This window comes from Taurulus bubalis (genome assembly GCF_910589615.1).
Source record: "Taurulus bubalis genome assembly, chromosome: 16".
In the NCBI taxonomy this organism is placed as follows: Eukaryota; Metazoa; Chordata; class Actinopteri; order Perciformes; family Cottidae; genus Taurulus; species Taurulus bubalis.
In genome coordinates, this window is record NC_136604.1 from 9,207,341 (window position 1) to 9,219,259 (window position 11,919).

At 40.8% G+C, this 11,919-nt stretch overlaps 1 protein-coding gene across 1 annotated transcript; it reads right to left on the reverse strand.

Moving 5' to 3' along the window:
- Nucleotides 1-974: 974 nt before the first annotated feature.
- On the reverse strand, nucleotides 975-10,413 carry LOC306748535 (TBC1 domain family member 20; the record flags this gene model as incomplete). Its single annotated transcript, XM_079231712.1, has 10 exons — nucleotides 975-1,156; nucleotides 2,108-2,217; nucleotides 2,926-3,110; nucleotides 3,987-4,128; nucleotides 6,496-6,597; nucleotides 6,777-6,963; nucleotides 7,640-7,720; nucleotides 7,826-7,956; nucleotides 9,285-9,339; nucleotides 10,344-10,413. 10 exons carry the CDS (start codon nucleotides 10,411-10,413, stop codon nucleotides 975-977), a joined length of 1,245 nt encoding a protein of 414 aa, XP_079087838.1.
- Nucleotides 10,414-11,919: the final 1,506 nt, after the last annotated feature.

Sequence of the window (11,919 nt, forward strand, 5' to 3'; positions counted from 1 at the left end):
TCTCTCCCGCCATCTTTCCCATTTCTCTCCCGCTCTCCTTCTTCACTCATAACTGGAAGCTTTCAGCAGAAAACACCGCTCTTTAATAATTTGTATTCATGTGTCATCGCGCTGGCTACGGGCACTTTTAGCTCTCGGATACGGCTGCAGATCCAACAAGCTCACTAAAACCCCCATCAACAGAAACACAGCGAGACAAGCATGACAGTCTTAAAACGACTTATCAGCTAAATAATCGGCGAACAGCAAACGCACAGAGACGCGTGTAAAATGTTACACCAATCGTACCGTGAGAGCAACAGCCTGAAAAGGCAAGATGTGTTAGTGTCTCACACGCTTGGGTGGGTAATGAGACAACGGGCCCCTGGGCAAAACCATGGTAAAGCCTTCCACACCTCCTACGTAGGAGGAGATGCCCCAGACTGAGAGACACAAAACGATTGCAAACCACGCGTTCACGTCTCCCTTTGCTCATTTTGCATGTCTGCAGTTGTGCAGTGGGTCTCTTTGTACTAGTTTTGTGTGTCTGTTTGTGGTCGTTTGATTGTCTTTTCAAAAATAAATGTCAGCAATGACTCCACACAGAGGCTCTGGCGCAGAGGCCCAAGAGGTCAGAGGCTCGTTCCATGCTTACATGTGGTATGAGTTTGGGGATTCTCGCTCCCACACACACACACACACACACACACACACACACACACACACACACACACACACACACACGTTCACAATGATTGTGTGGCAACAACCTGTTTGGCGCCAAGATGACAGACCTGTTCCTGCTTTTCTTCAAGGTTTTCCTCTCAGCAGGAGAGAGGAGCTTCAAGTCTTCAACATCTTTGTTTATCTATAGAAGTTTGTTTACTGTTTAGGAGCACATGTGTGTGTCTGCGGTCACCATGAGTTAATGTGTGTGTGTGTGTGTGTGTGTGTGTGTGTGTGTGTGTCGAACAGTCTAAATCCGCACCGCCACGTCAGAACAGTTGTAGCAACGCCTCGGGTCCCCAGTCCATAGCCGTCTGAGCCACGGCGAACACGGCCGCCCCGAGCGTGGCGGACAGCCCCCACACCGCCATCTTCACCATCCTGTTGCCCTTCCCCCACAGCCGGCCTCGGTCTCGGGGCAAAGCTGCTTCCTGACCTGAGGGTTGAGAGGCTACGAGCACAGAACAAGGAGGAGGGGGGTCAGACTGTGAGGAGCGGACACATGGAGAGGTCACGAGGAGTCATTATACTGGAAGCTGAAGCAAACTGGAGGATCAAGCAGCAGTATGTTACTGGGATCGAAAACAAAAAGGGGGTCGAGGGATGTCAAAGCACACAAGGAGTAGAGACAAGGAGGAGGCAAAGTATTAAACAACCAATTTAGCTGAGCGGTACTCTCACTTCAATTAACTAGAGGCCCAAATAGTTATGAACTCCACTTAGAGTTTCACTTCCCTCATCTGCCCACATTCATCACTTGTTTAACATTTAGACAGCAGGTTGTCTCTTCCAGACTCTCATTCATTGTCTGCCACAGTGAAATTAGGAGATGCTCTTTCTGTCCGTTATGCACTTCATCTTGGATGCCGCTAATTGAATTTTGATGAAACTGCAGGGAATAATGCGCATCAATTTCAATATTACATTGTTTGGCCTGAGGGGAATGTTACAGCATGTTTCTGATTGCCTGTACATCACAGACAATATGTCGGACGCCACTGATCAGATTTCCACAAAACCAATGGGAATAAAGCATCTCTTTGTTCTGTTCTGGCAGATCTAAATGTGCACTTGATTGGTCTGATGGGGGTGCTACATCATTTGTTTACTTGTTATTGATTGGCCCAAAGGGGGATAGCATTTGTGGGAGATGACATATTTATTGCCTTGTTCTGAGTTGTGTTCAAGGCACCAGCAAATATGAGAAATGGTGGATCCATCAAAAAAAAAAAATATTTGCGTTGGAATGTTTGTTCATACAATCTCAAAGTCAATATTGTTTTTTCCGCCAACTTCAATATGTCAGTTTTATGTCACTCGTCCTCACGAGTCTGTACTGTCTGTATGTGTGTGTGCAGTCCTTCTTCAGAGTCGGTGATGAGATTGCAGTTACTATTTTTACCGTGTCTGGAGTTGGTGGAGCCCTCGGCCTTGGTGAGGCGTTGGAGAACAGAGTCAGGCCTCTGGTGGAGGGTGGAGAACTGAAACGCCTGGAAGGTGCTGATGGACAGACTGGTGAAAGAAAACGGAGGAAGAGGAGGATGGGAAGAGAAAGGGAGAGTTAGTCGGTGATGGAGAGCAGATTCAGAACGAACATGAAGAATGTACAGCTGGAAAGACAGGATGAACATGACAGGAAGGAATAACACACACACACACTTTCTGACTTGCTCTACACAAGTAATTTAAAGATAATATATCGTACATTTTTGTTTTCTAACTTTGTGATGTTTTGTAGATTATTCATTTGATTTATTAATCAATATATGATTTACTGGAGCTAATCATGCCATCTAAACACTTTGTTGCATGTCGTATGCCTCCCTCCCTCCCTCTCTCTCTCTTTCTCCCTCTCTCTCCTCTTCCAGTCTGCCTCTACACTTAGAGTCCAGTAAAAGGCAAAATATGCTCAATATATATCATCGTAAACACTTAATGATTAAGTAATGCTGAAAATAATCATTACTTGCCACCCTAGTGCACAACAGTTTGAGTATGTTTTGCTCACTTGTTTCGGCAGAATACACCAACAACATTGTATCTCTATAGCACATTTGGCTTTACACCTTCTGACCTTAAGGTTCAGCTCCAACGAATATTAAAGTGATAGCAATTTTGATTATGACTGAAGTATGACCCAGCATGGCGCCTCATTTAGCAAATGTGAATGCATATTAGTAACATCATTATCATTTTTTTCTCCAATTCCTGTCCCTTCACCTCTTGCGAGACTGCAGCGCTGCCCGCTTGGCCAGCAGCGATGGAGGGTACTGGTCGAACAGGTCCTCGGCCCGGCCGATCAAGAGTTCGTATGGGAGGTCCTGAGGTATGCGTGAGAGGAGGTGGTGGACCATGGCCATGTCACACTCCGTCTTCTTCACCTCCTTCTCTCTGTGCAGCACAATCTGAGGAGGAGATGAGGGGTTAAAACACACTGAAGCTGTGATAAGAATCTGCAGACTGCACACTGTGTCGCTTCAGTGATGTTAGTGAGACAGAATGAGCGCTCCGCAGTGAAATAAGCAGATGAAGAGTTAAACCCCCATGCTGTGCGCTGTTCTCAGCCTTGGAGGAAACATGAACTACATTCTGCTTTGTTGTTTCACACACTTCAAAACAGAACTCTCCCTCTGCCCAGCCCCTACACACGCGCACACACACACACACACACACACACACACACACACACACACACACACACACACACACACACACACACACACACACACACACACACACACACCTTCTGTTTAAAAAGGCCTATTCACACTGAAATTAAACACCTAAAAACAGGATGCATGGGCACACACAATATATTTAATTTTTCTACAAACACACCTGCACATGCACATGTTCCAGCAGTAAACATTTCTACCAAAACAGTTGGTGTGAGCACCCAGAGGGGGGGAAAGTCACAAGTATAAAAATGTGTTCCTTTGTAATCTCTTTCTCCTTCCCAGTCAAACATCAGTCGGCTCTTGTTGTCCTTCGGTTTCCTGATGCAGTCCTTGTCCTTCTCCCTCTCTTTCCTCTTTCATCTCTCCCGCTATACCTCCTCTTTTACTCTCTCTCGCCTGTTCATTAGGAGGTATCTCATTAAGTAGTCTAGTGACTTAGCAGTACTCTGCCTCACTGTATGCATGATGAGTATATGAGTATATGAGTATATGAGTGTGTGTGTGAGTGTGTGTGTGTGTGTTCACATGCGAGTGTCCTGGATTACTGACAAAACAAAGTTGCTGCCTCTTGCTCGCTTCCTGTTGGCTTCTATGCCTTGTTACCGTAGCGGCGAGGTAGATGGGCATCAGCGGATGCGACGCCAGGAAGAAGTCGTAGAGCCTCATGGTGTGTTTGAAGTCTGAGAGCACGTGGCCGTACCATGTGATGAGCCAGGACAGCGCGAAGATGGTTCCCACCTCCGCTCTGTAAGACACGGCAAACATATACAGGGATTTGAATTTACACAGACTAGAAGTGTTGTGTTGTTTTTTTCTAACCAGATAATTTTAACTGAGATCAACAATCTCCTTGGCCAATATGCAAAAGTGAGAACAGAACTGAAAACAAAAAGTATGATAGAAGACCAGGAATAAATGAAAATGCAGTAATAAAATAAAAATAAAAATGCAGTTTACGAGTAATATGAAAACATATGGACAGATTATTTTCCTATCCTCTTGGCATCTAGTGGTTTCATCACATCACAATCCATCACAGTGCAAATCTCTCCGAGTTGACTTTCATACTGTAATAGAAATGAATGGAAACCAAGGGCTGCATGGAAGGCAGGAAATTACTTTGAAAACTAATGGTACACTGGGTGGTGTGCAGTACTTTACAGTATCAGCAATTCTTAGTCTGCCGGGTAAAATGTAAAAAGGAAATGTACCGGTATGATCCGGCCAACCAGAGCTAATACTTCTCCAGGTTCTCACGAGAGAAAGCCTCCTTGAGAAACGCCTTCATTTTTTTAAACCGTTAAAAATGTCTTTAATAAGGTTTTAGCCTCCAAGATGAACCTGAGATAACCCGAATTACATCACAGGGGTTATTTTTCTCAGACATGACAAAGCACTGCAGAGGACACCATACAACATGAGTCGCACTTTCCTTAATTTCATAAACTGAACTTTAATAGTGTGGCTTAATCCAAGAGTCATGAATCATTGTTTTGAAAGCTTTTCTCATGACCACAGCAATTTATTTCAAAGGCATCATGAATTAAAATATATATAATGATTTACCTTTACATAGCGTTTATAACCCTCTTATGCTCTTCCCTTGTCTTTCTCTGTTGTGCGCAGACATAAATAGACAGTTATTTTTGACAGTCTCAAGCAAATTGGCTACTCTTAGTGGCTGTTGATAAATATTAGATAGGAACATTCAGGGAGGAAGAAGAATAAGTACAAGGGGGAGGGAGTGACAAGCAAAAAGGAGTGATGGACAGGGGAGGGGTAAAAAGAGGGAGCAAAGGGCAGGGAGCTTGTGTGACGAGAGGGACGTAAAATAGATCAAATAAAGAGGGACGGAGAAGAGGGAAAGAAGAAAGGAGGAAGGCAGGTAAGGAGAAGTGGAAGTGCTCACAAAAAAAGAGCATTCCAAACTTTGAATTCAGGTTTTGTTTATCCGACTGTTTTTTTAATGCGAGTGAAATGTCTTGTTTTTTGTCCTTTTTCTGTTTGTGTGCGCTTGTATTTGTGTAGAGATGGGTAATTGGCAAATATGGAAGTTGCCAGCACAGCATCAATTATGAACGGGCAACAAGACAGCGAAGGCTCTATAGACACACACACAGGCACGCGCACATATCCAAACACCTCGAGGACAATTTATTGACTCAGAACATCCCAAATCCTAGTCCTCACAGCGACCCCGTATTCACTGACAGTAACTGGTTGCACTGTAAAATACATACTTGTTGTTGCTTCAATTAACTGTAAAAAGATAATGAATCATTTTTGGATGATTACATTTCACAAATAAAAGGTAAATGTGGTGCACACCTTGGTGGGACAGAAAAGCCTCTGAAACAGATGTTGGACCATCTGACACAGAAACTCCCCAATGAGACCACTACTGATGCATTTTCAATTGAGCTCCAATTCACAAACAAAAAACTCAAATATGTGTCTCTCTGTGAAGCTCACAGGTGAAAATCAACACTTTAGTGCCCTCTAGTGGATTTCACTTACATTACTTCAAAAGAGACTTAAAATGACATGGTTAAAAAAAAAGAAAATCACTGGATTAAATTAAATGTTATCTGAACAATTTCTATTACTTCAAAATTAAACATTGAAAATATTGCACCTTATACAAAAAAAATGGACGCAGCTACACATTTTTGTTTAATCCCAAAACAAGTAAAATGCATATTTAGCTATTACAGTTAGCCAAATCAAATTACCTTTACAAAAACAGTCCTGGCATAAACTCCATAGATGACTTTGCTCTTTTATTGCAAGAGGAGCACTTACTCAAAATATTCATCTTTCAGTTTCAATGTAAATACAAATAAATAAAAGCTTCATTACCCATAACTCACCATTAAAACAAGATCAAATTTGAGTTAAATTACCAGGGAGAGGAGTAACTTACTTTGACATACAGAAGAACATATTCATTATTTAGAAACATGTTGGCATAAACATAGTAAAAATGTAATCCAGTAATCCTTGGCAATGTGGGCTAACTATGATCTGATTAAAAAAAATGTTTTAATGTAATCTGGGCTGTTTATAGTTACTTATTTTTTGTAACCTTATTACGTGCGTGTAAATGTTTTACCTGATCATGAAGTCATGGAGTTCGGTATCAACTTGTTCCAATATAGGCATCAAGTAGTTTAAAATGTGTTTGGTGTTGTCCATGGTAGGATCCATGAAATCCCTAAAAGACAGAGAAAATAGTCAGTAAGTTACTAATGCTAAATCATTTGAAATAAAGTTACTAAATTGGATCCAGTAAAAAAAAAAAAAAAAAAAAAAATTAAAATAATGTTGTTTGTTTAACTTGACTGAAATGCCTAGACAAATGGATTTATTAGAAGAAGAAGAAGAAAGTACAACCTGAGGTGGTGATTGGACAGCGTGTCCAGCATGGCGATGGCCATCCGCTCCCCGACTACCAGCAGCAGAGTGACGGCCACATCATGGTAGCCTTGGTAGTAATGGAGCTGAGGGGTGCGTTTCAAAACCTCCAGTATGATGTCGATCAGCTGCTCCTGAAGCACGGCCCTCTCTGAGGCTGGCATACCTGAGGGAGAGCCGAGGATCATCAATAAATAAAGTTTTAACAGAAGAAAAAAATTACCTGGAAAATGCTTGCGATTGTCTGTGTTGTAATATAATAATAATAATAATAAACAAGTTGACACAAGTTATCCGACTCTGGTCCGGGTGCTTATGAGCAAGTTTTTACACAAAACCAAACACTGCCCAGTTGTGGTATGATACACCATGTGGATAAAACATCAAGTTTAACTTCCCAAAAGAACATCATTCTTAGTTTCCCTTACTGGTAAAATGACATCAAAGTCAGCATATGTGGAGCAGCTTACCGTAGTATACAGACAGAGACCCACACTAATGTTGTAAATCCAGCTTTCCCTGCTGCTTTTTTTCAATTATTTTTTCCAAACACGTTTGCTTCTGCTTGGCAGAAAAGATTATTAAGCCACAATTAACTGAGATTGAACCGACAGCTTCTCAGTTAGATAAGACACTTTTCTCTGTTGCTTTTGCCAATGTTGTGATTTTGGCTGACAGCACAGGCGTCTTGTGACATCAGAATCTGACCCTGCTGCAGATTTTACTCAGTTCATTAATCATTACGCCTTTCCAGATGTCTGCATGTCGCTGTAAGTACAGGTAGATGAATGGCATCGTGAGCAATGATGCCATCTTCAGAAAACACACACACACACACACACCTTTAGGAAACCGCTTCATGGACCTCCTGACATCCAGGACTACTTGGTTGTAATCCTTGTGGTTCTCCCTCACATCTCGACCTATAACACATACAAATTAATTATTAGTGTTGTCAGCATTAGTACTAGCAACACTGTTGTGTAGTATTGTGAATCAGTAAATATCAGCATCAATCAACCACTAACCAGGTTTATATGGTAGATCGTACACATTGATGTTCAGTAGTTTGGGCCAGACTTTCCTCCTGAGTTCATCAGTGAGCAGTCCTCCGTGGCTGGCTGCTGCTCTCCTCAGGGTCTCAATGTCTACTGGATCGCTGCAAAAAAAAGTCAGAATAGAAAATAGGTCCCTGTGTGTGTGTGTGTGTGTGTGTGTGTGTGTGTGTGTGTGTGTGTGTGTGTGTGTGTGTGTGTGTGTGTGTGTGTGTGTGTATATATATATATATATATATATATAATCACAGTTTAACATAACCCCCTTTAAAGTATACTAGAGCATCACTTTAAAGGGGTGAATAATTATGCTATCATTTACTTTACATTATATATATTTTTAATTAATTGACATTAGTTTCTAAAAATCTGTTTTCGCTTTGATATTAAAGAGGTTTTTTTGTGCAAATTCTTGTTAAAAAAACAAATTATACTGACCATGATTTCATGTATAAAAGCAGCAAAAGGGTACAACAGCCAAGGGGGTTGAATACTTGTATTATGTGTGTGTGTGTGTGTGTGTGTGTGTGTGTGTATATATATAAGAAAACAAACATTTCAAAGTAGGATATGACACTATATTTCTTGTTAAAATGTATGTTTATGCAGCACAAAGCCAATTAAAAAATTAGTTGGTGATACGTTTTTTTTTTTTGTGTCAACAGTTGATTGTTCTTGAGCAATTTAACGTGAATTCCAAAAAAGCACCCGGCTCAATCCTGCCGACAGCTTCCCTGTGCCAATTCCCCATCAAGTCCCACTTGCACTAATGTCTTCATGATCCTCGTCACACTATTCCACTGGGCACGTGCGAGTAATCTTCGTGTGTGAAATTAGTTTAGCGGGGAGTGCGATGAAGGTCACTGTCTTCGGGATAAATGCATGCCATCTAATTGTGGAACAGCCAGCAGCAGACGGATGTGCAATCCCACTTGGGAAAACACATCCTGTGGCCCTTTGCTCTTGTGCTGATGGAGGCACTTTGTACAATGAAACTGTCATAACTTTCTAGATTTCTAGACATACAGGCACGTCAAGGCAGATTTTAAAGGAACACTATCGTGGTGTGAAAACCTTGTATCTACCGGGATAATCTTAACACCCAGGTTCTTGAGTTCCTTCACTGTTCTGGTATAGAAAAGATAACTACTGTTATATTTCATTACTTGAACGCAATTGTTAAATGTTGTATATTTCTACATCAGCGTTTCTCAGACATTCTTCATCAAAAATCAAAGGGTCTCATTAGTAACAAGATCACACATTTGATGAGGAATACTTTTTACAAAAACACAACAGCATCCCAGAAGGTGTTTTGACAGAACTTGTGATAAATGAAAAGGAATGAACATGTCCTCCTAGATGCCAGGACAGCAGAAAGAGAAATCATCCTTAACAAGCAAACTGTAGTACTGACAATTATCATATTTACCTGATCAAAGCCTGGTGGATCTCAACCAACTTCTGTTTCCTCCCACAATCTGGTTCTGTGAAAGACAGACAGAGGTGAGGATGGAGAGAAAGGGAATACAGGAATGAAATAAAGACAGCGCATATACAGTAAAGAGCAAACAATGAAAAAGAAGGACAGAGACACATACAGAGGAAAAGAAAGGGAAATGATGAGGGATAGAAAGATAATAGAGAGGAAAGACATTGAGAGGAAAGAGATCATGCTGGTGTTATTAATAGAGGCTAGCTATCATGCATGAAACACACATACAACAACAGTTTGTAGGGTTGGTAAAAAAATAATCAACACACAATAATAGATGTGTTGAGACACATTAACGGTAAAATGTACCTGTTTTAATTGAAGGACTTTTCCACCAATACTTGTGATGTCAAACTTGTTTTGTTTTTTTAAGACACAAGACTGTAGGCGTTTCCTACCTAATGAATGATTACTTTGATTACCATGACTCATCTTTTATGCAAACAACGCCGGTAAAATGCCTGATCACAACGATGAGTCACAAACATGACCATAGTTGTGAAAGTGCTGCAGTGAGTTTGGATTAAATTCAAAACAAGAAGTTTGAATGACTTGAAGAGTTGAGTGATAACATACCTGATGACAGTTGATTGCTTTTTGTTTTTTATTACAGGTAATAATGACTTATTATTCTGTCTGGCAGACAGCTGGCACTTTCCAAATGGTCCCAGTTGGCTGACTGGCTGCCACGCGAGCACCACTGGCAGAGAAGCTGATGTTTACTTTGACGAAAATGTAACGATCAGCGGTGAGATATGCGAGGACAACAATACTAGCTATACCTCGTGATTCGTGTCTTGTAGTTTGTGTCAGCCTGGCTGCAGTAATACAGCTAATTAACTTCACTTCCAGGTATCTGTCTGCAGACTCCACGTCCCGTAGATGGATATGAAGAAAGTTTCGTGTTGGCTTCGTGTGTCTCGTCAGTTTTAACCTATGTCTCGTGTACGTGTGTTAAACGCCAACAGTTACCTCGCTGTGTGTTGGCTGGCTTACCTCTTGTGACAGATCCATGCCCATGCACCCCAATTCCTGCGTTTAGTTTCTTCCTCTTAAGCCTTTTCATCCCTATAGAAGCGGATTACCGAATGAAGAAGTGTATGTTGTGCCATAGACCAGTTACTAAATTAAAAAATATGCCTCTAAACAGGTAAAAACAGTGAGGCTGTAACGCTACGTGAACACTTCTCTCAACAGCTGTCCCTGAAAGACTCAACCTAACTGAGAGCATTCTGCTACGCTTTGATTGGGCAGAAACGACATGTGACCCAATGCGCGAATGCCATTGGCTGCCCGTCACCTCGCGCCGCAAGGGGACTTGACTGTAGTTTTGTAGTCCTAATATTTGAGCACGAGCGGGCTGTGATCGTCATCACTCGAGTGAAATGTGGTTCGTGACACTTGCTCTGAATATTTTCACCTTTTCCACAAGGCGACAGTAAAGCTTTAGATAGCAGGTGTTAGACAAATTAGAATAGTATTAGGAACAATACATATACTATGCTATTATGATAAGGTATTAATAATAAGGCTACTACTACTACTAATAATAATAATAATACTAATAATAACTGTATTTATATAGCACCTTTAAAAACAGAGTTTACAAAGTGCTCTACAGAGAAGCAAAGCATAGTCATACACAACGTCAATAACGGTAAACCAAAAAGACCATACCATAAAGACAATGAATACAACACAATCAAACATGCATAAGAGGACAAAACATGGACAATAGTGCACGTGTGTATTTGTGTACTTTTTCTTTATCTCTCTCTCTCTAATAATGTATAACCGCAGCCACAACACTTCTGCGTGCTTGCAGAATCCTAGTGGTACAAAACACAACACAGGTTGCAAAATGAAATATCAATTTGTATGTGTAATGTCAAGTTTAATGTTATATTCTTTTATATATGGATTATTTTGTATAAACTTTAATGGTGGGATCTATGAAGGCATGCATATATGGCATTGCATGTAGTTACATTAGATATATGCATATCCCTATTGTGGATTTAGGCGACATTAATGCTCTAATGCCACTGTTTTGCTTCTGCAAACTAGTGTCCTGGATGCCGGGTCATTTTAGGACATATAGAAGCGATACAGCGGAACAATCCTGCCCTGAGTGTTTTCTCTCATGCTGCTTGGTTGCATACAAATTGTTTACAGTGGCAAATCCAAACCCAGCATATGGACTTGATCAAAACAAACACATTTAAGTAAAGACATACATTATTTTTCATACTGCAAAAAGGCCAAAACTGGATTAGGTTTGATTCTAGAGGGAACACATATTACAAAACTAATTTCTTCAAAGTATATAGGACTAATGGATAGATCATAATGATCTACTTTATGTATTTATACAAATGGCAACAACAAAATCTGATTATTATTCAATGATTGGTGGAGTTTGTGTTGGGAATTATCTGAGAGTCTAAAATCAGGGGCATTTTCCAAGACTCTGATAAATATTTAGTAGTACTTTAACATAATCTAAAAATAACAATATCAGATGAATACACAATAGGTACACATGTATTAGCCTGTCAAAGGAGTATGGACC